This window comes from Abramis brama, assembly GCF_963993115.1.
Source record: "Abramis brama genome assembly, chromosome: 1".
NCBI classification, from domain to species: Eukaryota; Metazoa; Chordata; class Actinopteri; order Cypriniformes; family Leuciscidae; genus Abramis; species Abramis brama.
Genome location: NC_139963.1, coordinates 29,330,120 through 29,357,959, shown reverse-complemented (window position 1 = coordinate 29,357,959; position 27,840 = coordinate 29,330,120). Strand labels below are relative to the sequence as shown.

General features: G+C 38.2%; 4 protein-coding genes across 5 annotated transcripts; 2 read left to right on the top strand and 2 right to left on the bottom strand.

Annotated features, from left to right (window-relative positions):
* Positions 1-65: 65 nt before the first annotated feature.
* On the top strand, positions 66-11,188 carry arl6ip1 (ARL6 interacting reticulophagy regulator 1). Its single transcript, XM_084116860.1, has 6 exons — positions 66-233; positions 1,135-1,268; positions 6,893-7,012; positions 7,584-7,701; positions 8,646-8,730; positions 10,312-11,188. Exons 1-6 carry the CDS (start codon positions 198-200, stop codon positions 10,428-10,430), a joined length of 612 nt encoding a protein of 203 aa, XP_083972986.1. The 5' UTR covers positions 66-197; the 3' UTR covers positions 10,431-11,188.
* A 439-nt stretch (positions 11,189-11,627) lies between these two features.
* Positions 11,628-13,274, bottom strand: LOC311084660 (uncharacterized protein). The gene is made up of 4 exons (XM_084116844.1): positions 13,023-13,274; positions 12,302-12,457; positions 11,917-12,118; positions 11,628-11,797 (listed from the first exon to the last, which is right to left on the bottom strand). The coding sequence occupies exons 1-4, from the start codon at positions 13,257-13,259 to the stop codon at positions 11,685-11,687; spliced, it is 708 nt and encodes a 235-aa protein (XP_083972970.1). The 5' UTR covers positions 13,260-13,274; the 3' UTR covers positions 11,628-11,684.
* A 2,182-nt stretch (positions 13,275-15,456) lies between these two features.
* On the bottom strand, positions 15,457-18,707 carry LOC311080708 (uncharacterized protein). The gene is made up of 2 exons (XM_084110805.1): positions 18,408-18,707; positions 15,457-18,217 (listed from the first exon to the last, which is right to left on the bottom strand). The coding sequence occupies exons 1-2, from the start codon at positions 18,481-18,483 to the stop codon at positions 17,001-17,003; spliced, it is 1,293 nt and encodes a 430-aa protein (XP_083966931.1). The 5' UTR covers positions 18,484-18,707; the 3' UTR covers positions 15,457-17,000.
* An 874-nt stretch (positions 18,708-19,581) lies between these two features.
* On the top strand, positions 19,582-27,350 carry LOC311085710 (uncharacterized protein). Of its 2 annotated transcripts, none has more exons than XM_084118284.1 (13): positions 19,582-19,781; positions 20,710-20,908; positions 21,059-21,085; positions 21,642-21,709; positions 21,802-21,898; positions 21,993-22,079; positions 22,192-22,266; positions 24,089-24,328; positions 24,456-24,562; positions 24,657-24,822; positions 25,539-25,626; positions 25,716-25,760; positions 25,892-27,350. In XM_084118284.1, exons 1-12 carry the CDS (start codon positions 19,693-19,695, stop codon positions 25,745-25,747), a joined length of 1,275 nt encoding a protein of 424 aa, XP_083974410.1. In that variant the 5' UTR covers positions 19,582-19,692; the 3' UTR covers positions 25,748-25,760; positions 25,892-27,350. The 2 variants fall into 2 exon arrangements, with proteins under 2 accessions (XP_083974410.1, XP_083974411.1); XM_084118285.1 differs by lacking the exon at positions 19,582-19,781 and adding an exon at positions 20,160-20,400.
* Positions 27,351-27,840: the final 490 nt, after the last annotated feature.

Sequence of the window (27,840 nt, the reverse complement as noted above, 5' to 3'; positions counted from 1 at the left end):
TAGTCCCATTTTGTACCGTTGCCATTTTGTTTTTAATGTGAACTACATTTCCCATGACTCCTTGTATTCCGAGTTTCAGATAAAAACATCCTGAAAGTAACGGTCGGTTGACAGACTGCGGCAGTAGAGGGGAAGCGGGTTCATATATAATCGTTTTCTCCGAGAAATACAAATTCTGAAATTCCCCAAAATAAACCATGGCTGAGGGCGATAATAAAAGTGCAAATCTGTTGGTAAGTGGTCTGTTAATGTTCCTTCTTACAAGCAGTTCGCCTGCTGTTGAAACATTTCCTATCGTGGTAATCTTTTTAGCAATATGCTACGCGGGCATCTAACAGTCACTGCTGTCACCATCTTAACCAGATTATAAAAGTACGCGACAGGGTACCATAAAGCTTAATCTGTCTCTTATTTGTAATTTTTTAGACGTGCTAACGCAGCGAATAATCGTTCTCTAAATACGCCGCGGAAATGAAGTGCGTGATAAGATGTTAGCAAGCTAACGTTAATGCAGTGCTAACAAGAAGGATCACTCTTAAGTTATATCTAGCATCTTACTAAATGGTTTTCTCACACAAATATTGGATTTATATGTTTAATATATTAACCTTTTTGATTAATATTTTTAAGTTGCACCTTTAGAAAGCATGGAGCTTTGGCTGTAGATAAGCGAGACGAAATTATCCTCATGCGTGTCTAACGTTAAGTTAAATGGTTTTGAGATTAACGTTAGTTGTAAAGCCACCAAGAACTCTGGTTGAAGTTTATGCTTTAGCCTTTTAAAATTCATTAAAAAATTACACTGACTTGCTTCTGTTTTTAAGTAACGTTAATATATCACAGAAAGGAAGTGGCCATTTAAACTTTACCTGCTGGTTTAAACGGAACATTTCACAGTCTTTGTCTTAAAAAAAACACGTGCTCCTTTTTTGTTTTTATATACATTTACCATTTCATTTTATCTCTCATAAGTGACTATTTTGTGTTTGCATATATGTTAACATTCCAGCTGGATGTGCCCAGCCCAAGACTTCATGACACTCCCTTTTTAAAACAATCCCGATAATGCCATGTCACATGACATAAGAGAACCCATTGTTTAAACAGTAATATTGACTAGAAGCTTTTCTCTAGGCTCAGGAGACCAGTCAGCTGGAAGAGCAACTGCAAGGATGGGGAGAGGTCATCCTGGCTGGAGATCAGTTCCTGCGCTGGGAGAAGCCGTGGTACCCTGCAGCATTAGTGGCCGCCACCACTATCCTCTTCACGTGAGTCTGCGGTTCATAGTGTGCATTAGTTCTACTTCTTGACTTAAGGCCTACTCTTTCACTTAAATGAATCGGATAAGATCACACACTAGAAGCTTAAGTCCTTAAAGTATTTAATGATTTTTACAATCATCGCTTTCTCTCTTGTGCCTGATATATATAGGTTGTTATGCATTCTTAACTTATATCAAAGTCCCTTTAAGACAAATCATTTCCCTCGGTGGCCATCTTTGAAATGCCTCTCGGGCATGCAAGTGCAGCTCCTATGGTCTGGTCCCAAATGGCACCCTAAGCACTCGCGGTCTTCCTACGAGTCTGCACTTTAGTGACGTAACGCCGCTTTGACTGTCAGGAAGAAGTCTGCTGTGGAACTCGCATCAGTGCGGGCTCGGCAGAAGTGTGCATCGAGGGCGCATATCGACCGCAAAGGGGGCACTCGCGAGCACCTTTCTGAAACCTAAAATGACAAATGGGACACCCTACGGTCTCATAGACTTAACAGACATGCTCACGCGGCAGCCATTGCAAGTCCACGAGACCGAAAGTGCATATGAAGTGTGCCATTTGGGACAGGGCCTATCTCTTTGAATGAGGAAACATTAAATTCTCCAAAACTGTTCAAGCTTACAATTAAATTTCATTTTTGAAATCACCAATGAAATCTGACAACTGTCTAAACATTCGAATCATGACAAAACAAAAAAAAGGGCTGGACCAAGCTTGTGCGCAGTCCTAAGCGTGCATCTCAGAGCACTTACTGTTTCTATAGAAACCGGAGCTTTTAATGGCAGCTGCAGTGATGCTATGACTTTACTAATCAACGATTGGCTCTTTTCTTTAGAAGGCGGGACTTACTCTGCAATATTGCACATTCATAGTCATAAGAGTGCACTGTCTTTCTGTATATAAAGTATTTGCCTATATATTGCAATCTATCTAATATTCAGAACAAAATCACGATTACCAGTGTAATTATTGCTTTTATACAGTTGTTCAATAAACAAGTTTTGAGTAATTTACATTTTAGAATAATATTTTAAATTTAAAAAAATATTACCAATTGCATTGTCTATTTTTGCATTTCCAAAGGAAGCCACAGCCGAATTAACCGTTGCACATTTCCTTGCAACACACAGTAGTGGTGTTGCTGAATGAATTAGTATATTTGAACTAATCATTTGAGTAAATAATTCAGTGACTCGCTTGTAAAGACAGTGGCTGTGTCTGAAATTGCATACTCTCTGATTGTGGTATAAATGTAATCCGGACCAGAGCCGTTGAAAAACAGAGTTGCGACATGCTTTGATTTTGTGGCTACGTGGTTCATGGAGCTCAATTACGGTGGCCGAGAAGGATCAACACGCATACAAACGCCACAACAACTACATATTCAGAAAACAACTTCGTCGATTTCACATCACGTACGCTGCAAATATTCACAGCACGAGCAAATAGGGAAACGAACTGCAAACTGCAAAGACACAACGGAAATGTTTCCAGGGGGGCCAGAATCAGTGACGGACCCGCATCCATCCGGTTGTCTTCGCGCTATCTGAATGTGCGCTTTTGTTGTCTATGGCTACAAGAGGTAAGTGTTTCTCTTTTATTATGACAGACTTGTCGATGTGCTCTGATACCGAAGTGGTTTTGTGTGTTTTCAACATATTAAGACCATAGATATCATATAAAGGCTAGATGTCTTAAGGCGGAGTCACTTCCGGCATCACCGGCGGCCATCTTAGGACAGGGCTCTGTGAATTAAGGTGAGTGAGCAGCACGCACACAAATCCTCTTATCTCGCTGAAATCTGGACGGATTTACAAACGGTTTGGTTTCTTACAAACGTTATTAACGTGGCTATAATTCTGAATGCTTAAACATTTTGAACATAATTATTCATATGTATACAGTATAATAGCTACATCTCTGACGTTTATAACAAACCAAACCGTTTGAAAATCGGTAGAAAATTGAGCAAGTTATGGTTATTTAAAAGTATATGCACCATGTTATGAGTGAGCGAGCACCCTGTCGTAAGATGGCCGCCGTGTGCGGATGTCGAGCTCCATTGGCCAGCAGCGCGGACGAGACATCTAGCCTTTATATGATATCTATGATTAAGACAACCGGATGGATGCGGGTCCGTCACTGATTCTGGCCCCCCCGGAAACATTTCCGTTGTGTCTTTGCAGTTTGCAGTTCGTTTCCCTATTTGCTCGTGCTGTGAATATTTGCAGCGCACGTGATGTGAAATCGACGAAGTTGTTTTCTGAATATGTAGTTGTTGTGGTGGCGTTTGCATGTGTTGTGACCCTTCTCGGCCACCGTACTCAATAGTTCCAAACAACTCCAAACATTTAATCTCTTTTGAATGTGTTTAAGCAGGATAGACAGCAGTTTCACTATATTTGCAGCAATTCTTGGTACCTGCTCCCTCAGACCAGAGCCAATTGTGATTTTGTGCTATTTATAAAAGTAGTAGAACTAATATTTTCTCATTTTATTTGTCTTATCTTATCATTTTAGTGTTGTTTTAGGTTAAAAGTTAAAGTTTTAGGCTGCTCTGTCTCAGCAGTCTACCAGCACTTGTCAATGTCAAATGTTTAACACGCTACATGAAATACTACTGGCTAGATTCCTGAGAGGTCAACTAATGTGTTAAATTGTCAAACAATGCAGTAATTTCTTCAACTTACCTGTGTGTGTGTGCGTGCTTGAGAAACACTGACATTAATGGGGTTCAATGCTGGAACTATTCAGTGTTTCAAACTATTGGTTGCCCCACGACACACGTTACGTCCACATTCATCAGTTCCTATGCGAGTGTCGTAACACTGTTTTTCAACTGCTCTGATCCGGACGTACTTCATTTGTCATGTTGTCATTGTCATTGTCATGTGACCTACCAGGGTCAGTTGCATCATTTCACTGCCATTTACAAATCCTCTCCCGTGGCCTTGTGGGATGGTAAAGTGTCCATTGGATGCAGACTTAAGAATCTTGCTAGAAGTAGTAGCCTAAGTCATCCGAGTACTGTTTGCCTACTGTTTTAAAAATGCAGTGAATTCAGACATACTATACTTTTCATGGACTGTTTTTCGTCTCCTATGTAGTCGGAAATGGGGCTCTGCACGATTAATCGAAATTGACAGACTCCTCAAGCGTGGGAAAGGCAGGACTTCTGCTGTGCACTCATCTTGAGACCAATCCCTAATGTTTAAGCCAACTGCCATAAATTCTTTAGGGCCTTTTGGATGCAAGAGGAAGGCCATAATATTCCATCCAAATCCATTCATAACTATGATTGGAAACCTTAAAACTGATTTAAACTACACACATTAATTTCATACTTATTTAGAGAAATCAGTATTCTCAGTAACGGCTATTTTATTTTATCTTACACAAATTTAGCTGTTAATGTACAAATGAATGCCTACATGACAGTTCAACCTCTTCACATCATGCTTTGACTCTGTTTGTTTAGAACATTGCCAAAGGTAATCTGGTGCTGGTTTGGAAAGAGAGAAATGCATTGATAAAACTTTAAAGAGATTATTCTAACTGTGTGTGTTAGACCATGCTAATGAGTTCCATGGGGAAAGAAGGGTGGGCCACACTGTGTGTGCCCCCTCGGATGCCAGCAGCCAATCACAGCACTGGAATGGAGAAGTGCCAAATTGCGATCTCCTCCTCATCGGAAAGGGATAAATGTACCCTTTCAACAGACACTCGTCACAATCATTGGGACAGGATTAGTTCTTAGCATATGATATATATGCTAAGAACTAATCCTGTCCCAATGATTTGTATGTAAATTAATTGTTTCGGACATTATCTGCGATGTTTATGGTGGTCTTTAAATGGTATATAGAAATTGTTGAGATGGGTGTCTACTGCACGCTGACAACTGAGCCAACACAAAATGGATTTCTTGTACATAATTATGCCGAACATATTAAGCATGAACGTATATCTGGGATTATTAGCAGAAATGTATTCGAATATACAATAAATGTTATACTGCATACAAGCCCCTATTACAATGTTGTATTAAAAATCCAAGGTTTCCCATGCATCACCTTGCTTGGAGCGACAGTATGTTTGGAAATAAAGCTTCATGTCTTTAAATCCATACGCAGTCAGCATTATTTCTCTGAATAAGTTTTGAAGCATGTATATTATTTCTTGACTTACAATCGTAAAATCTGTATTCATTTCAGAAGAATCATTTTGACATTTGTAATATAGGCTATATGCTAAGGTGTCTTGTCGGCCATCTGATCTGATATTTGCTACTATAATGAAGATGAATGTAACTTTAAATAAGCGGGGGAATTTCCTGACTTCAAACAAATAACCATTTAAATGTTTAGGATGTTTGCTTTGTAAGAATGTACAGGGAGACTTCAGATATAAAAACGCTGAGTTAGGTAATGTTTTCTCATTATTCAATAGAATGTGAGGGAGTACTAGGGATTACCAATATGGTGGTGCAGTGGCTTCACTTTTTATGATGTCATGAGCAATCCAGTCATATAGGTCAGTGGTCTTTGCCTTTATTAGTTTTATCTTTCCATAAGGTAATATAGCTGTCATAGCCGCACCCGCCTTTATCACTTGTATTTTATGCATCTTCTGCACTTAATTCCTTTATCATTCATGATATTAATTTAGTAGCTGTTGATTTACTCCTGTTTATCTTTTTGGTAATAAAATGTGGTTTTTTTTTTTACACTTCTGTCTTCCTGGTGTTGATAATACAGAAGAGGCTCTACAAGTTAACGATATCTCACAAATCCTTAAGATTGGTCAGATGACAGACTCCTTGCCATTAACATAATTTTATTTATTCAACAATCATCTTTGATCGTTAATTTACTGTTTTTGGCAACTTTCTTAGCTGGTGCCAAGGTAAGAGGTCATTTGACATTCTGACACTCACCTTAAGTGACATGACCAAAATTTACAATATTAATTTGGTGCCCATATAGACAAATTCCTTACATTTATGGTACCCATTTTAAGCATAAATCGCATCATATGCACACTTCAGAATCTCGCCGAAAGTAGTAGGTCATCCGGTACTTGGTCATCTGGACATACTACTTTTGTCACATACTGTTTTTGCTTGCTATATAGTAGGGAGGTATGTGATTTCAGATGCAGCCAGTCAATTATTTTGTTGCTGAATGAATTTGAGTGAGTCATAGAATCACTGACTGAACAGATTCATTCAAAAACAAAGTCTTTTCACTGGTCTGGTCTACTGGCTTTACCATGTAACCTGCTGAAAGAATCACCCACCACTAAAACACAGGCCAACAGTCTCGGAAAGTAAATAAACAATTACACTCTTTAGCTTTAAAATGTAACCTGTTTAAGCTTTAACTTTAAGCTGATAATTTCATTACATTATTTTTGTAATACATTAATTTTTTTTTAAATGTAGCATGCCACAACGGTTAGGAGAATAAGCAAGTTCTAAATAGTGATGCCCTTTCCCTTTCCCCCTTTTACTTTCAAGCAATCGTGTGTCACTCTGCGTTTTCTGTTGTGGTTATTTGTGTAGTCATCAAATAATGAAATAAATGCAAGAGTTTAATTTCCTCTCTCTTCGTTGGCAGGCTGATCTACTACTTGGACCCCTCTGTGCTTACTGGTCTGTCCTGCAGTGTCATGATCCTGTGCCTGGCTGATTACCTGGTGCCCACTCTTGCCCCCCGTGTCTTTGGTTCTAACAAATGGTGAGTGAATGGACAACAAGCCCCGCTCTTAACCACAGGCACTTAACCAAATTACATTTCTCCATGTAATAAACGGCAAAACCTTCAGATCCCCTGAGAACACATGCAGGTATTTGCACAGCATGTATGTTCTTGCATCTTCTGATTCCATTTTAGTCTGTCACACCTGGCAACTTCCCTTGCTCTAGTTCAGGACCCTGGGTCTCTGGTGTCTTTGATTGACAAGTTGCAGTTGCTGCCGAGTATCCAGTGTCAGGCAGTGTTAGTTTGACTCAGCAGATCTTCACTGTGCTGACCCCGCCTGTTCTCTCTGCAGTGAGAGGTCTTGCAATGTGAGATCAGAGCCCTGGTGTTTATTTTAGTGTCTGGCAGCTTCCTGTGGCTCTAAGCTTTAAGTCTTCAATATGGTCATGTTTATGCCCAGAAATAAAATGCATTGGCCAAGCAGAAATAGAAGCAGATTTCCTCATCATTGGATGCGTGTATTACCCATAAAGGCGTGTTCATTGAAGAATTAAGATATTGTTTATCATGTATGTTTTTTGAGGAGTGTTGTTTTGTTCCTGCACAGGACCACAGAACAGCAGCAGCGTTTCCATGAGATCTGTGGGAACCTTGTGAAAACTCAGCGCCGTGTGCTTGGCTGGTGGAAACGTCTGTTTGCCCTGAAGGAAGAAAAGCCAAAAATGGTACGCTCGGTACTTGTTGAACAACATCTTCCTTGTTTCATGTCTAAGAACTCACTAGTGACTCAAAAGCATTTCACACTGTAAACCGCCATTTCACAACACTAATTTGGCTTTCACCCTGTTACCCAGCAGTAAGAACAAACAAACATGAGCCTGAGGTCATGGCTCTACCCATACATAATTAAAGAGCACTTGGTGCCGTTAGGAGAACATATTTAAGGGCACAGTCGATATTCAGTATTATTGTGTCGTACAAATACAACAGACATTTGCACAAGCATGCATTAATAATGATTATGGAAGTCAGAAACATAAATACAAACAGCAGCCCTGATTCATTTATTAGTCAGTAACAATCAGAATATAATTCTGAACACATTAACAGTTCTTGAGCATTCAAATATGTATATTTGGGGTCAGTAAGAGTGTTTAATACATTTATTTAGTAAGGATGCATTAAAATTATCAATTTGGGACCATAAAGACATTTATAATGTTACAAAACATTTCTATTTGAAATGCTGTTCTTTTGAATTTTGTTCATCAAAGAATACTGAAAAAAAACAAAAAAACATCTATCATGGTTTTCAGACTGGAGTAATGGAGAGTGCTTTGCCATCACATGAATAAATTACATTTTAAAATATACTAAAATTGAGAACAGTTTATTATTATTTATAATATTTCACAGTATTTCTGTTTTTACTCTATATTTGTGCAAATAAGTTCAGCGTTGGTGACCATAAGAGTTCTCTCAGAAACCTTAACTAAAGCTTACATTTGATATTATACAAATGTATTGATTGGATGTCAGATGTTGCTCACACTAGTTGTTTGTGCAAGTGAAAACTAATAGCATTTCTGTAATATTGTTTTAACTTCTTCAGAAAATAGGCTCCTTCTCAGTGTACTCCATGTAACACATTTGTTCTACTTCTCTACAGTATTTCCTCTCTGTGATCAGCAGTCTTGTGGCTGTGGCCTGGATCGGACAACAAGTGCATAACCTCTTCCTTACTTACCTGATCGGTACGTATTTTGCTTATCTGGGCTAAAAATTAAGCAAACCACATGGAAGAAAATCCCCTGTGTTGAAATGCTGTCGTATTACATTAGAGCAATGCACTGACACACCAGCCTGCAAACTGTAGAGAAGTCACGGTCCTTTATCAAAGCCTAGCTCATGCAAACGATGACTAGGCTGTGCGACAAAGGGGCCATTGTATTTAGGTCATGGAAAGCCAAAGTTCCAATCCAAAAATATGCTGCCTCTTACCCTCCCTGCACACAAGATTTGTTTAATCTGTTTGTACCAATTAGGTGAAATGTTCTCATGCACTCATTTTTCATTTGTTATAAAAGTGTTACTCTTTATGAAATAATAGCACTATATACAGGGGTGCACATACCTTTTTCGGCCTGGTTCTCAAGGAAGCACCTTGAGATGCTGCTTGGTACTCGCACTTATCCTACAAGCTGCCCAAATGTAAAATAACACTATTTGTTCACTGTAGAAATTAAATATAGGTTCATCTTTGTTAAAGCTGTATTTTTTATTTAATTTTATTACCATTAATGACAAAGTGACAGCAGCCTAATATTCCTGCTATTGTCTGAGACCGAATGCATGGATGGACCGAATATACTGACGCACATCCGGTTTCTTCCTCAACTGTTCACTTATGACATAACCGAGAGAATACTTGAGGAGATGGGTATTTTGACATAATTTTGTGTGTATGTGTCGTTCAAGCACAAGTAAACGAGAAAGAAATCAATTCGGTGTTTGAGCACTGTCTGAAACGTGCCTCTCTCTCTCTCTCTCTCTCTCTCTCACACACACACACACTCTCTCTCTCTCTCTCTCTCTCTCTCTCTCTCTCTCTCTCTCTCTCTCTCTCTCTCTCTCTCTCTCTCTCTCTCTCTCTCTCTCTCTCTCTCTCTCTCTCTCTCTCTCTCTCTCTCTCTCTCTCTCTCTCTCTCTCTCTCTCTCTCTCCGATAACAGTGTGAGATGTTTTGTTGTTTTTTTTAGCAGATTTTGCTTCTGCTGCATTTAAAATAGTTTGTAAATGTGTAAATTAGCCAGACAAAACATTTAATTTAAAAAAAATTCACTCTACGTTAGTTAAACTTAAAAGTTAATCCGCGAATCACATGCATGCCGAACCGTGGGGCCTGGTCCGTACGGATCAACTGCGATACGTTGCACCCCTAATAAATAATGAACACGCTTATCATCATGATTGCTATCTTACCAGAGATGGGGAAAAAATCCTACCCCAGTAAGTTAACGTGTCCCTGTCCCCAAAAATACCAGAAATGTTGAAAAAGCGATTCCCTCCACGTTTTGTGCTGCACATTGTTTATTTTTACCGCACCTGTTATGTGCACCCCTGAGCAGATAGGATATACAGTTCTATACTATACTCTATGTAGTATGTGATATACTATATTAATATTATATGACGCACTACACCAAATTCCATAATCCAGAAGATTTTTCATTTTAAAATGTCTGTGGCACAGATGAGTTGTGTAGACCGCTTTAGTCCTTCACAGGGCCCATCCAATTAGTGATTGTGCACTCATTTTCTGTTTTGTATCAACAGTGAGTTTCCTTCTGCTTCTGCCTGGCCTCAACCAGCATGGCATCATCACCAAGTATGCTGGCATGGTGAAGAGAGAGATCAACAAACTTCTCAAGCAGAAAGAGAAGAAGAATGAGTAAAAAAAAAAGGCTCAAGTGAGAAGTTAAATTCTGACAAATTTAAGAGTTAAACATGGTCCTCTCCCCCCATGCTTACAGTCAAATCTCTGAAGACCAACGTGAAGCATTTGCAGATGCTGAGCTGATAGTGAAAAGTAACATCTAGTAAACAGCTTAAATGTATGCTGAAATCTCTTGAGGTTCATATGTAATTTTTTCTGTTTTTAGGTCTAATTTCAAATTACACATTTGTTTGCCATCAGAAGTATTTTTTTTTTCCAACACTGAAATGTGATCATTGTCTCGCATCTATGATTATTTGCATGTCATAGTAAATGTTAAGTCTGTGCAAAATGTAAAGACCGCTTAATTTCTTCCAATCAGTGAAGCAACCGCCGAACATTTACTTTAACCAATTAGATGCACAGAACGCATCATCAGAAGTCTTGAAATGCAGCCTTTTCTTCTTTGGATGGCTTGGAAACATGCATTTCTGCACTGTTCTGAAAATTGCACTGGAAAACAGAACTGGAGTATTTGTGTAGGGGATTTTAGACCCTTACTGCTGTACTAGTGCTGTGTGGACCTCATTACTGTCCTCAGGCTCTAGCCACTTCCCAATCCAACACCTGTTTCTGGGCTGTGTATATAAATATATATGTTCGTTTTTTCTTTGTATTTCTTTGGCTTGTTTTAAGTTTGTCTTCTCTACTTGTTCTTTTAATTGTCATTTTGTGTTTGAGTGTGTTCATTACAACAATAAACTTATTCAAAACTCATTTTGTTTCCCAAATCAGTCTAATTGTAAACTAAAACTAATACAATTATTTTTGGTAATTGGGAAAAAAAAGCTGAAGTAAAATATAAACATTTGATGAAAAATAAACTTATAAGTTATTAGTTGGTACTGAAATTATAAAGCAAACATAAAGTGAGAAACAAAAGTGGCAGAAGCACATACCAATTACTAAAACTTAAACCACAATAAAAATAAAAGCTAATTCAAAATCTTAAATTCTATTGTATAAAAATAAGCCCAAATATGATATATAAAATATAGCATTAAAAATATTTACTCACCCTCATATTGTTTTAAAACCGTTATTCTCCACTGTCTCATATCAGGAAGATTCTGATACTTTCTTGTTTATGTGAAGCTGCTTTGAAACTATTTCTATTATATAAAGTGCTATAAAAAATAAAGGTGACTTGACAATGACTTGTCCAATTTTGAGAATTTATTGGTGTTGTGTTGTGACTTTTTAGCTGAGAGATTCAGTACAAACGAAAAGAGTCGCAATGTGTCTCCCAGCGCCGCGCTGCCCACAGAATGCTCTCCCCAGACTGTCTTCTGGGCCGCCCAGGCCCCGCTGCAGCCTTCTCCTCTCCTGTTGCCCAAAAAATAGCAATATGGCTCTTTGCGTGGTCATTTATGAGTCGCTTGCTTACTGCAGTACACAAACATCATCCACTTCTGTAGAAATGAGTTTCGCTAAAAGTCCCATACCTGTGATAATATTATGCCTGTGCCAGGAGACAGGTTGTCCGCTTGATTCATTTGTTTGATATCTGCTGGAAGTGGAGCAGTGCACTGTTTGATATGTGGTCTGGTACAGTGTGGCCTCAGTGGGGTTGGTGACCTCCTTCATCACAAAACCATCACGGTTCTGTGCCCTGTTCTGTACCCCCACTCTGTGTAGGACATGATGCTGTACACATACACGACACAGCACCCTTTATAATAATTAGATGCATTGCGCGGTTGAACAGTGTGTTTTAAGCAGATTCTTAAACCTTTTTACATACTCTGTAGGTTCAATATTGCCATCTACTCTCAAGATTCACTACAAATAGACAAATACACTCTGTCTGAATAAACACTTTAGACTTACTGGTACGATGTCCTTCGGGCCATGTAGATCTCTGGAGTGTGTCTGTGCTTGTGTCACAGGCATGTTACTGAGGTCACTTCTATTATGCTGAGAGGGATAACGTGAATCTCGGGGGAGAAAGAGTTCTTGACCGTCGCGTCCTCTCCCTGAAAAACTCTAAGAGACACAGAACTGGAACTTACTGTCACCAACATTATTCATTTAGATTCAAAGCTGGCTTTATGAGTGATGAAAAATGAACCGTGCAATTTTCTTAAGGCCACATTTATCTCTGCAGACTTGTATGAATAAAACTCACTTCACGAGTTTACACATAGAATAGGCCTGCGTGTAATTTGGATAAAGTGGAGAGTGTGCGTATTTGGCATGCTGTCCGAGGACTCTGAGCTCGGAATTTGGCTCAAATGCAGCCAAAAACAACAAGCCAGCGTTGTTCTGCTTACAAAACACAGTAAAAAAATGTCTTTCCAAGAAATTTCAGTACACAAATAACTCTAGACAACACGAGCTGTGGAAAATTATAAGTGATTTAGGAACTTTATACAGCTTTTTACAGCGGATGCCAAAGAAAACACGGCAAAGTCTCTCACAGCCTCGCTTTCATACCTGCCATGGCTTCTTCTGAATAATGTGTATAGCACATACCTGTCAACACTCACGGTAACCAAGTAAGTACAATAATAATAATAAATATTCAATTGCGCTCATAGTGTGCTCTTACCTCTGAGTGTGTTGTAGAATAAATAGATTTGGTCTGATCGCCAAGAGTCAGTGTGCTTTGATGCATTGGCCGCTTGCACATTACTGGACTCTCTTTGAATGAACTCATCTGATGATTTTCAAAGACACCACTGCAGTTTAAGTTGTCCTCTTCAGTGATGACACGACTTGATAAAATCTGAGAAACACAGTATGATATATTCTCCTCTCGGCTTTCCGCCTCTACTTTGATTCTCATATAGCCTACAGATCGTTTGTTGTTAATTATTGGACACAACGGGCGCTAATAGCAACGTCCAAACAAAATCATTTTTATCTGAAACTGCAAGCGTGAAAACGCATTTATGTCAGTACTTTTCTAAATATGACAAAAGTCGTTTTGGGAATCGGTGAATCTAAAATAGAGGAGGGGATCTAAAATTCTAGGATCTAAAATAGAGGATAGACATCACCAATGGGTCTTTGTGAAATAGAGGGGTAAAATTTCGGTAGGCTAGCCTACTGTCGGACTGACCCTGCTGTTTCTCTGCAGCTGTTCACATCAGAGCAATATATTTTCTAGGAAATAAAATGGAGGAGGCTATACATCACCTGAGTGAAACTGGGTAACATTTTAAATCCATTCTGTGTGAAATAAAGGGAGGCAAGTTTCAAGTTTGTTGTGTTGGTGGATTTGGTGACCAAATTATGAGATCCATCAGACCCAAATTATTTCTAAAATAACAGAAGAGAGAGGTTTAGACATCACCAAGTAAATTTAGGCAGAATTACAAACAGTATGTCCCAAAAAAAAAAATATATATATATATATATATATATATATATATATATATATATATATATATATACTTGACATGGTTGTTTCTCAGCTGACTCTCCCGCCACACTCATGATGATAACTCTGATACTTATCACATTCTACATTAACTTTGAAAAACAGCAGATAAAATGCTTTATCTGCTGTCTGCCAACCCACACATTTTGCTGTGTTCCATCCCTATTTTATATGAGCAGTAGGCCTATTGGTGTTTCCTGTTTGTATTAATTGATCACACATAATTTTGATAAAACGTTTATATAATGCACAATCAGCACACAAACATTAGTGGCCTTGCTTAAAGAGACAGTTGTATTCAATAAACAAATTTAGAATAAAACAATATTTAACAAATAAAAGACCCCATGATCAAAGTTGACTGAATTTGCCCAATTCCAGAATAGCCAAAATGGCCATATTCCTTTTATATATTCACTCACAGTACAAGTCATTGAGCTCATCGGACACAATTTTCATTTAAACAGAACATGAATTGGGTGTGCTTTGAGAACACTGCTTTTCTCTGTGATAGCTTAGACCTTTACCTGAGGTGAAACTGCTTCCGCATTGAGCGCAAGTGTACGGCTTCAGTGTGAATAAATGTGTGTTTACTTAGATTATCTTTACATCTGAATCTTTTTCCACACTGAGAGCAAAAGAAACGTTTCTCTTCTTTGTGACTTAATATGTGCCTCTTAAAATGTCCTTTGTGTGGGAATCTCTTTCCGCATTGAGGGCAGGTGAAAGGTCTCTCTCCAGTGTGAGTTCTCTTGTGAACATTTAGGTTTCCTAAATGCAAATGTCTTTCCACATTGAGGACACGTGTGAGGGTTTTCTTCAGTGTGAATTATCATATGTTCATTAAGTCGTCTTTTACGTGTGTAACTCTTTCCACACTGAGGGCAGGTAAAACGCTCTTTTTCAAGTGTGACATTGAGCAGCTCTCTGGTGTGCAGTTTTTCATGTGTTTTCAGGATTCTTGATTGCGTTAAACCTTTTCCACAATATGAGCCGTTCTCCAGTATGGATTTGTTTGTGTTTTATCAGATAGTCAGCTCTACTAAAGGCTTTTCCACATCAGCACACATGAGGTTTTACACTCCCATGTGTTTTCTGGTGCCTTTTAAGGACTGTCTCCAGAGTAAACTATCTTATGTTCAGTGAGGTTGCTTTTATGTGTGAAAGCTTTTCCACAATTATTTCCACTTGTGTAAGGCCCTTTGACTTCTGCTTTTGTAAGAAATAGTTTTCAGTTTGGGAGCAACTCAGTGATTTTTCTCTATTTATGGCATTAGCTTTCTGATGCTGATGTTTCTCCTCAACTTCATCCAGATCTTGACTTTCCTCTTTCTCTTCCATCAGGCCTGAAATCACAACATTAAACTGATGAAAATCATTTAGGATATCTAAAAAATTAAAAGGAAATAAAACTGAACCCCAGAAGAGATTATGATGATTTGGATGCATTTTGAAGTCATTTACTTTATCTGTTTTGTTTTTCTTCTAATAACAACAGACGCTAAATCTGGTGAGCTGACTGAAGCTTAAGTATTACAAAAAAAATTAATAAAGAAAAACTAAGAATGGATACCAACCTGCTTGTTTCTCATTTTTTATTCTCTAGATCCCACATTACCTCATTCTCGTTTTTGACAAAAATCATCTTTACAGTAACATATCACACACTTGAGATATGTAGCCTACAGCTCCCCTCCAGTCGCAAGACACTCTTTTCTTTCGTTTAACAGCGGCACGCAAACTTAAATTAGCGCGTTACCGCCACCTACTGTTAGCATGGACCAGACACGCTATACATTTCATTTTATTGTTTTTTATTACAGAACGTTAAGCATTTACAAACACAACAAGTAATTAAAATATACATATGTGTAACATGCCAAGAGTATGAGTAATCATACTTTGTACATACATTACATTGATTTATATTTAACTTCGTAAAAAAAGAAACATCAAAAGAAAAAAGAAAAAAAGAAAGAAAAAAATCAAGTCAGGGGAATAAAATGAAAGTATAGAAAAAGAAAGTCATATTAAAAATGTGTTTGTTTAGGTTTTTGGTTTCTTACATGCTTTAGAATCTCAGTATAATGCATAGTATATTCATAGTATTTTCAATACAGTTGGGTCTTTTAATTTGATTGGTTGAATCACCACAATGGATAATATATATTTTTGACCAGGAATAAAATTCATTAAAAAAAATAAAAATAAACGACTTTTAGTGTATATATATAAGCTATATATATAGCCAGGTAGCTATATAAGCTTGGCCTTTTTAAGTAGACACATTATAAAAACTGTACAGTCAGTGTTTCAGACCCCAATCTGACTACCTTGGTTTTATGTCTTTCCCTTAAAGGTGCTCTAAGTGATGTCACGCGTTTTTTAGGCCAACATTTTTTTTGTCACATACAGCAAACATCTCCTCACTATCCGCTAGCTACCTCTCCCCTGAACACACTTAAAAAAAACGCGGTCTCTGTAGACACCCCAGAATCCACAAACGGCAAGAAAAACAAACTGGGCCAACCTGCACCACGAAACATAACAAACTGCTCCAGCCAATAACCGACAAGAAGGATTTGGGGGTGGGGTTTGGGGTTTGGGGGGTTAGTGCGCGGATGAGGAGGAGGGAGGGTCTAGCTAGCCTCCGTTTTGTTTGACAATACTTTAAACGTCAACAAGAAGTGACGTCGCCCAACATCACTTAGAGCACCTTTAAAGTCGGCATGAAACCGAAGTTGTGATAGTCTTTACTTCCCTATTGTGATGTATATCCCAGTGAAATGGCTTCTCGAACAGGAAAAAATGTAGGACGGGTCTTGATTTTGTCCACCCGGAATTGATTGGATGGTTGTGGTTTGCTACTGGTCGATCTCATGCGAGTGACAGGTTGATCCCGCCCTCACGCCAATAAACACATCATCAGAGAAGCAGCACGATAAGTTATTTTGATTAAAGAAATAAATCATTTATAATCAATCCTGCAATATACCATAAAATAACAATAATTGTCCATCTTTACATTTTCTTTGATAAACGACTTTTGAATGCACAAACATTCTGCTTCCATTTCCATTTGACTGAACGACAGATTATTCCCCACTAAAGGTTCTAGACGCAGCAGATCTTTTGGCAGAAAACTCAATCTTTGGCCAATTCTGACACTTTTTTGATTTCAGCAGAACATGAATTGGGTGTGCTTTGAGAACACTGCTTCTCTCTGTGATAGCTTAGACCTTTAGCTGAGGTGAAACTGCCTCCGCATTGAGCGCAAGTGTACGGCTTCTCTCCAGTGTGCAGTCGTACATGTTCTCTCAGGTTTGCTTTCTTACTGAAAGTCTTTCCACAATATGAGCACGTGTACGGTCGCTCTCCCGTATGGACTTTTTGGTGTTTTAACAAATAGTCGGCTCTAGTAAAGGCTCTCCCGCACTCTGAGCACACGTGGGTTTTCACACTCTCGTGTATTTTCTGGTGCGCTTTGAAATACGAATGCCATAAAAACCCTTTCCCACAAACAGAACAGACATACGGCTTCTCGTTTTGATGAATTTTCAGGTGTCTCTTTAGGTACGACTCCAAAACAAATCTTTTATTGCAGTACTCGCAGGTAAACTCCCTTTCTTCAGAGTGAGAGTGGCGCATGTGAATTTTCAGACAGCTTGCCCATGCAAAACCCTTTCCACACTGATGGCATTTGAAAGGCTTCTCTTCTGTGTGAATTCTCATGTGACACGCAACGTCTCGTTTGCTCATGAAGCGCTTTCCACACTGAGGGCAGGTGAAAGGTCTCTCTCCGGTGTGGATTTTTGTGTGTTCCTTAAGGTGTCCGTTATTGACGAAACTCTTTCCGCACTGAAGGCACGTGTAAAGACTCTCTCCAGTGTGGATTTTGATGTGGTCATTAAGGCTCCTTTTATAACTGAAACTCTTTCCACACTGAGAGCAGGTGAAGGGCTTGCCTCCATTGTGATTCAGTAAGTGACTCTTAAAGTGTTCGTTACGCTTGTAACTCTTCCCACACTGAGGACAGACGAAAGGCTTCTCCTCGTTGTGAATTAGTATGTGATCATTGAGGTTTCTTCTGCGTGAGAATCTCCTGCCACACTGAGGGCATGAGAACGGCTTCTCTCCAGTGTGAGTTATCATGTGATCGTTGAGGTGGCCTCTATGGGCACAGCGCTTTCCACACAGAGAGCATGTGAAATTCGGCTTTTTGTCTGTTTTTTGTGGGGGGGGAAATGTTTCTGTTTGGGAGCAACTCGATGATTTTTCTCCAGAGAGGAAATCAAGAGCTTTTTGATGCAGATGTTTCTCGTCCACTTCATTCAGATCTTCCTCTTTCAGTGTCATCTGGCCTGAAATGACAACACAGGACAAATGGAAATAAGAAAATATAAAACTGAACAAAATCATTTTGTTGTCATTTATTTGCTTCATCTGTTTATTTGTTTGTCTAAGCGGCTGTTAAGATTTTTATAACTAGACACTGAATCTGATGCTGTCTATAGCAAGTTTTGTCAACATTAATCAAGAATAGATACAAACCTCCTTGTTGCTCATTTTGTATTATGCAGGTTTCAGGATCACACGTGTCCTTTCTCTCCTCTTTAATAAACATCATCTTTAAAGTTGCATATCACCTCGAGATATTTCGTCTTGTTTGGAAACGTCGATGCGTCTGAGATGACGGTAATATTGCAAGCGTTTTATTGTATTTAATATTCATTCGTGTCTTTCTACTAAGACGTTTGAATGTAAAATATGTGTTTCAAGTTTGTAGTCAGATGTAACCTGGATGTAACCTGTCATTTACTGGGTTGCGTTGTTGTCATCGTCTTCTTGGTTGTCAAGAAAAAGCACCTTTTGGCGCATTACTGCCACTAACTGGACCGGAGTGCGGACGTGAGAGGACAACAAACTTTTCTGCAGCTTCATTTATTTATTTATTTACTCGTAAGAAAGCCTTTTCATAAATTCATAAATGTATGAAATTCATAGTCAACAGTTTCACGTGTAATTCGGTATTGCCCCCGCCACACACACACACACACACACAACATGAAAAACAAAATTATACATAGGCTATATATTATCAAAAAGGTTTCATTAGTTAATATTAGCTAACTACTTTAGTTGCTCATTGTTAAGCCTATACATGTTAGTTAATACATAACAAATGTTAACAATTGAGACCTTATTGTAAAGTGTTACTTATCAATCATAACAAATCAAATACTGAGATAAACATAAGAATGTTACTGTAAGAGAAAATGAATAGAAGTTAAGATAAATTAATAATAAGATTTAATAAGAATGAATTGAAGACTATAAGGCTTTACAGTGATTTATAGTAGGCTATTTTTGCTGTTATTTCTTAGCTGTTGAAGTATGAAGGTAGTGACCTATTTATGTTTTAAAATGAGTAAAGGTAGTTTTTTGGTGATTTTCCATAAATAATAAGTGCATTTATGCCATATTTTAAATTCAACATTTTTATCAAAGAAAATTAAAACAAGAAGAAAAAAAAAAGCCACAATCATAAAATTAATGGACAATGATCTCGTTTCCCTCTTTACAAAAAACGCAATTAAAGCCAATGTCTTTCCAAATCCTTGCAATCAAGGTTTTGTTCACAACTCACATCGAAGCACATCGCCGCTTGTCAAACTGACTGCAATACATACAGTGTACGGTAGATGGCGGTAACGCGTCTCTCTGTGAACAACAGCATCCGGAAATACAACAACAGACAGAGCCGTTTTCGGCTGTTGCCCTGTGCGACGTTAACTGGTGGAATTGAGAGGAGCAGTAACATATTCTGATTGAAAAAATGCCCGTTTGTTCAGCTTATAAATGCAAGAAACGCTCCGATGGATCATATAAAGAGGCATACAAAAGGGGCGAGTTTTCTTTTCACACGTAAGTTTTTTTTTGTTTTTTTTTGCAAGTTCCAAGTCAACCTCAAATGGAAAGTCCACTAATCAAAACACACACACACACACACACACACATGACAACTGTTTCAATATTGTGTAGTTGCCAATCAGACATGCCACAGTTTTAACAAAGTATCGTAACGGTAACCATCTTAAGGGACTGTTGGTCATCACAACATTGGCGTGTGTGTTGCGTTCTGTTAGGTCGCGATGGGGAATATACTGTATTACAGTGACTCGAAGCCTTTGAAGGTGGAGGGTAGTATATGTTGTTTAATTCAGAGCTGAAAAATAAGTGAGTCAAGAGCAGAACAGACAGCGTTCTGCAAGAAGGAAAGTGGGATTATTAGAAGTACCCGGTAGGTGGCAGTACTATCAGTATTCAATCTGTCCTAAAATCCCACTCGAAGGACAGTTTCCGGAAATACTAAATACGCTCTTTCAATGATATCTGTAATGTATAACGTGTTAAATTGCATTGAAGTTGAATAAATTCTGTCTCTCTGTAAAAAAATGCCTGTGTGTTCAGCGTATAAGTGCAAGAAGCGTTCAGATAGAGAGTATAAAGAGGCATACAACAGGGGCGAGTTTTCTTTTCACAAGTAAGTTGAATATCTCATATTCGTAGTTTCAAACAACCATACAAAAACGTATCTCATATTTAAATTTACACGCACACTTGTCCAACATTTGTATAGTTTTGTCACGCATGCATTAGTCAAGTCAGTTGTATTAATATAGTGCTTATACAATACAGATTGTTTCGAAGCAGGTTTACAGTGATAATAGGAGAATCATGCATTTCTGCTGTTGTTCAGCAGCGTTCAGTAAATTCAATGTTGATTCAGTTCTATTAACGCTTATGCATTTCTATATGTGTCTGCTCGTTCATTCATGTGTAAAACATGCAGATTCCCATTAGCTGATGGCTTGAGAGTGAGAGAGTGGCTCCGTCGGATGAGATGGCAGAACTGGTGGCCAACTGGAAATTCAGTCCTGTGCTCGGATCATTTCGAGAAGGACTGCTTTGAACAAATGGGCAGCCACAAACGATTGCGAAAAAATGCTGTCCCGACCATCTTTAATTTCCCTAAACATCTCCAGTGGAAGGCAAGTCAAAACAGTTTTTGAATGTCTTTAAATGTTGTGGTTGTTATCATGCATATGTGCGTATTTCTTGTGTTGCTGCTACATACTGCAGATTTTCCTTTCATAAACTCTTTTTAATTTGTACCTTTCTTTGTAAATGTTTACACCCAGGTACCAGCTGTCAAGAGACGATCTCTGGTATGTATTGGAGGTTAGAGTAATCACTCTTCATATCTAGTAAAAAAGTTTAGTGGCTACATTTCCAAAAACAGTGGTTCTTTACATCAAGGCGTTTCTAAATAAACCAAAGTTGTTGGTTTTCCTTTTCAGCCTTTGTCATGTTAATAGTTTTGCATATTGTTGGGCTTATGCAGTTAATGAAAATAGTTTGATTATATTTACATTTATTTTCATGCTCTGTTGTGGGGTTTCCCAAGCTGGGGTTTGTGAGGGAACTGCAGGGGCCGTTGATGAAAAGCTAATCATTAATGATATCATAAACATGTAAAATAACAATTAATAACTTATAAACACTTGCAATCAAAAATAAACACTTACACATGTAATGAGACCATTTAACAACATTGGATGTTGGATCCAATGTTGTTAAATTATTAAAAATGGCCTTAATCTAAGGGGGTACTTTGGTATTTTGGGACACCACACCTCAAATCATAACCAGTTGAAAACCACTGTTTTAAAGCTCTTTTTAAGGAAGTCTTTAATCTTTCATTATCATCATGTTTAAAACCAGAATCGTAAGCCAGTTGAAGTGCCTATCAAACCAAAACCAACCCCAGTGTCAGCGCCAGTACCACCACGGTAGGGTATTTGCAATTTATTAAATTTTTCTCAAATAAATGATTCTCTCTAATTGTTTTACTACTTAACATCTCTCGGTCATGGTTTGGTAGGCTTCAGGGAAAGTTTGTTCGTGTGACTGTGGATTCTGATGGCTCCAGTGGCCCCTTTCATGCTGGCAGCTTTCACGATGACTACTGCAAACCGCAGGTTCATAACTGTTGATTTTTTTTATTTCTAGGCTTCTGATTGTCGAGCATCTTATACACTTGTGCATTGTATGCCACACAATGTGTTTTCACAGAGCTTTCAGTGGATGAAGCTATCAGAGGGTGATGATGAGGAGGAGGAGGATGATGTTGAGGATGATGATGACGACAATGACACTAGTGTATGTAGACCTTTACAGTCTTTCAGGTTGTGAAAGTAAAAACTTACGCCTGACAGATCTGGAAATCTCCTGAATGGTGTTTTAGCATTTATTTAATTTTTTTTACATACAGGATCCTGGAAATGATGTCGCTTATGATGATGCACCTCTTGACACGCCTGATAATCCAAACACACAGTATATCAGGGTATGCCTCTTACAGATTTGTATTTAAGTTCTCTGTTACTGTTATTGTTTTGCATGAAGATTTGAAAGTGTAGTCATAATATAGTTATGAAAGGGAAATGTTATGGTTACTTTCTGTGAAGGCCATGACATGCCAAGCCGACGGTCGGCCGTCAGTGAGCGTCCGTTGGGCTGGTTTTTGCGGTGACAGTGTGCCCGATTCGGCATGTTGAATTGGCGTCGAGGCCATCGGTGAGAGAGATCACTCTGATTGCTGTTCAGTTTAGCAAACGAGTGTGAGAATAAAAGCAAAAGTGATAAAAGCGAGCCAAGTCAAGAGGACATAGACAGAAGGCTGTTCTAATTTTACGGCATCTTTCCTGAGCATTCCAATATGTAAATATTTTCATAACCACATCTGGAATGAAGAAAGTCAAGTCAAGTCACCTATGTTTATACAGTGCTTTATACAATACAGATTGTTTCAAAGCAGCTTTACAGTAATAACAGAAAAATTATTCAAATAGTGTCAGCGTTGATTCACTCCGTTGTAAAGATCATCAGTTATTAGTTCATTTCATCTATAAAGCAGTTCTGCAGAAAACAGTGATGTTATCGTCCAGCTCAGTTCAGTTCTCATCTGATAGTATCAGTGCAGTCAAATCAATAATATTGCTGAATATAAGTGTCCCCAACTAAGCAAACTGGAGGCGACAGTGGCAAGGAACCAGAACTCCATCAGGTGACAGAATGGAGAGAAGGAGAGAAAAAAACAGGCTCAGTCTGGGGGCCAATTCTCCTCTGGCCAACGAACACTGTGATTGTAAAGTGATCAGCTAGATATCAGCATGATTGATATTCAAAACGGTAATCAAGTCCAAGTTTCGGTTAAACTTTTTTGAATGACGAATATAGACTATTGATACCTGCTGATATGGACAGATATAGAGAGCCTAAGTCCCTCCCCTCCGCTTCCGGCTCATGGGACCTTATTTCGGAAAAAAATATGTATGGTAGTCAATGGCGAGAGACAACTTATCTTTTTATTCCGTCTGAACTGTGCCCTGAATTACACATATGATGTTTGTCAATTTAAAAGATAATTATGAAAGTCAAGAAAGTGGCAGTTTGTCATGAAACAGAAGAGTAACATTTAGTTTTATGTGAAAATCACTCAATGAACTACATCTCTCGTCTCGCACTATGTACGTCATAAGATCCGTTGCTCGTATGTGTGCAGTCTGGTACAAAACACTCAGGCATGACGGCGTAACGTTACGATTATAACGTAAGACTATAGTAAAAATGACAGACGTTAGCTTCAGTAAAGTTAGCTTCATTCATTGAGAGAAAAGGTATGACGTCACATGTGCGCCTTTTGGGTTTGTAGTCTCTGTAATTACGTATTTTCACAGTCTTATACCTCAACAGTTTTACATCAAACTGCGACTTTCTTGACTTTAAAATGTATCTTTTAAATTGACAGACATCATATGTGTAATTCAGGGCACAGTTCAGACGAGATCAAAATATTTGTTGTCTCTCGCCATTGACTACCATACAATATTTTTCCGAATTAAGGTCCCATGGTGTTCCACCGGAAGGGGAGGGACTTAGGCTCTCTATTTACTTACACGCAGACGCAGAACGCACGTGCAAGTTGACATTTGCCTTTAGTCCTTCAGGCGCAGCTTTTTGTCCCAGATGAAGCTGACGCAAGGTGATAAGACAGTCAGCTTTCGTCGCCACTTAATCTTTAATGTCAGCTCGGTGTGTCACGGCCTTAAAATCATTTTTACATTTAACCCCTGGTCTTCTATTACCTTAATGTCTCTATTTTTCAGGTGACCGAGAGATGGCAATGGCTGAGTATAGATGTAACAGGGCCATTTCAAGAAAGCAAAGGCGCCTATAGCCACATTGTGGTCATCTGTGATTATTACACCAAATGGATTGAAATCTTTCCATCGGAAAAGCCTAATTCTGATTCCATTGCCCTGCTTATGTGTGATGCTATTTCCCGGTATGGTTTTCCTCTGGGATTTCTCACACCTTGGGGTGCCAGAGGGATTCAGGTCAGAACGGTAAGCCCTACATTATTATTTGGCTATTTATTTATAATTGTGAATTGTATTATGTTTTCAAATGTGCTGAAAAGTTTCTAAAATGTTTAGTTTGTGATCATCTCACATTTTGCTTATTTTTGTCAAGGTTAACAGAGCACTCAATAATATTCTGATGATAAAGGATATTTCCCTCGTCTCTCGGCATCATCAGGCTTCACAGCTCGAGCCTCACACACAATACCACATTGTCAAGTGAGTTTGGAATTGTTTGGATGTAAATCACCATGTTGTAAAACACCAGAGCCTGGAGTTATTTTGAAACATTTGTGGTGCTGTTTGTCTACAGTATGGTAGAAAATCTGGTGAAGAAGCATCCAGAAAGTTGGCATGTTCATTTGCCTGTCAGCGTGCTGCGCTTCAACTGCAGTGTGCACCCAGAAACCAAACACAGACCTCTGTCTCTTCATCGCAGTGCGGGAACTAAACCTTATACATCACCCAGAGATCAGCCAGTATGTATTGTATTTGCTGAAATTTTACTGTGACATTGCAACAGCTTTGTCCACACTGGAAGCCCAAATCCAACTGATTATTGGTTATTATGATTATGTCAAGAATCACGAGCAGAATTACACTGCTATTTTAGTCATTTTGTTTAGACATGGACAAATGCGGTGGTTCGTAAAGTTAAGTTTTCTGATTCTACACATGCATGCACAACAAAATAATTGATATACACCGTTCAAAACTTTGGGGTCAGAAATATTTTTTATAAGTGTCTTGTGCTCAAATACAGTACAAACCGTAACATTGTGAAATATTACTATTTAAAAATAAGTGTTTTCTGTTTCAATGTTTTTTTTAATATAATTTTATTCCTGTGATTTTTCAGCATCATTACTCCAGTCTTCAGTGTCACATGATCCTTCAGGAATCATTCTAATCTAATGATTTGCTGCTCAAGAAACATTTCTTAAGCAGCACAAGAGTTTTCAACATTAATAATAATATTTTTGTATTGTGTGATATATTTTTCAAGTTCAAAAGAACAGCAATTTGAAGTCATTATAAATGTCTTTACTGGCACTTTTGATCAATTTCATGTATCCTTGCTGAATAAAAGTATTAATTTCTTTCTAAACAAATTCTACTGACCTCAAACTTTCGAATGGTACTGTATACATAGTATATTATTAAATTTGAGTATGTATTTTGTTTTTCAATCAAGCTTAGTGAAGATGACCTTGCAAAGTACACTTTCAAAATACAGAAACCAAACCCTTTCAAAGAAATTGAGGCACTGAAACAAATATTCCGTGAGTATGAACGCCTCATGTCCAAATCTCTATCAGTTTACCTTTCCTTCACATCTGTGCTCATTATCAATTAACTTTTGTTAACACAGGAGAATCAGCAGACTGCATTGTCGTTTCATAAGGCAAAAAACATAGTAAGTATGAATTAACCGTAGTACTGTATTTGTTTTCTGAATTTTTTATTTCTTGTCATGAAATTTTATAAATTGGAATATGTTCTACTACTGCATATTCAGCTGTTTTACTTTGTTTCCTCTGTTGCTAGTGCGCCTGAATATCGTAACTGGTGTGTGACTTCAAACTGAAGGTCAAGTGAGGAAGCTCCGTACAGATCACATTGATGAAGGGATGGAAAATAATGACGTTAAAGTCCATTTAGACCCAGACTGAGGTTTTTTTTTTTTCATATTGAAATGTTATGCAGCATTGTGAATAAATACCGTTAAAGGTATAAGAGAATAGTATTAACTGTAAAATAAACCACTTTGAAAGGAGTGGGCATGGCTGGACTGGCCATCGGGCATACCGGGCATTTTCCCGGTGGGCCGACGTGCTTTTTGGGCCGATACATCTCATACTCATAGGCTACATACTTTTAATTATTATTTTTATTTATTTATTTATTTTAACGGCCCATAAAATTTGTACATCGGTGGCCCATTCGTTTTGTTTTGCTTAATTGGCGGCGCTGGGTTTGTGCCGGTGTAATGCATTGGTCAATAAAAAGTCAGTGTTAGTTTTTTTTTTCTTTTTTCTGACAGACCAGCCCATGAAACACGTAGATCAGCGGCCCATTGGCTCTTTTCTTGATTGACACTGGGCTGGCCCAATCCCAACTTTAAACGAGTGAGCGAGCGTGCAGCAGTGTCAGTGTGTATCTGTCAAAAATAGTCAGTGAGATGGAGAAGAAACGCAAGGAATGTGCAGAGAAATAGCGTGAAAAAATAGAACCAGGCCCTTGAAGCAGACGCTTTATGTGTCAAAATATATGTTTTCTGCCCTTCATCAGCTCCAGTGGCAGATGATGATAGTGAAGAGGATCAGGAGAGAGATGAGAAAGTGTAGAGCCTGCGGTAAGCAGAACTACTTTCAAAACACTTAGGCTATGTCATGAGTGTAGGAACCCATAACCTAGTTACAGATTATTTCCACATCTGCATAGTTGACGATTACCGCAATACACTAGAAATCTAATGAGAGGCGTTTGTAAACCATGTTTTCCGCCAAAATAAAAGCTTGATGCAGTTTGCGTCAAAATAAAAGATCATGTGCATCTCTTTCAAGTATAGAAATTGGTACAAAACTAATTATGAAAGTTTCCTTTATTTTTTTGTGCATTTGTTTTACAAAATATGGCTATTACTGTCATTTGATTAATATTATAACTATTAGTAGGTGTAATGTAAATAGACACTGTAACTAAAAGAGGTTTGAATTTTTCTTTGTTTAATTTGCACACTGAATATGGGTTGGAGCTTTTAATTTTGAACTCTCAAAGTGCACCAGATTGATGAATTTAACATTAAAATGCACAAAATTTTCTCACGGGGGGGCATGCCCCCGAACCCCCCTAGAGGGACCGAGGTCCATCCACCACATTTTTACCAAAAATCCTGTAAGAAACACTTGTATTGCTATGCCAATGCAGTTTATAGCTTGTTTCAGGATTCACCGCTGTGAAGTATAGTTCAACTGTATTAATAAATGTCAAATTTTTACTTTCACTCGTTCCTATACTCACTCATTACTTGGCATTAGTGGTTTTAATGAAAAGGAGTTGGTATGCATATAATTAAGGGTGTGCAAAGATGGGTGGTGTTTATGATCATAGTGGGCCGGTCTGGGCCAAAATGCCCGGGCTGATTTTTTGTCCCAGTCCAGCCCTGGGAGTGGGAATTTTCTTTGGTCATTTTTAACTGTTTATAAATAACTGATTCCACCAGACTGAGCCAGCAAAATATAATCTAATGTTAATAACCAACAGCTATGTTTACCATGATGCCATTATAAACTGATGATGCCACAAATATTCCTGTGAGATGCAGGCAATCCTAAAGGATATTGTGGGGGCCTGACTTTTTTTTTTTAATAAACCTTTTTATAGTGTTGACTCAACAGTTTATTCCAGCAAAGTCTTATTCAGAATAAATGGTTTATACTTCTTTTTATGTCTATCATTGTGTATTTCATGCCCATATGTAATTCCAAGCCACA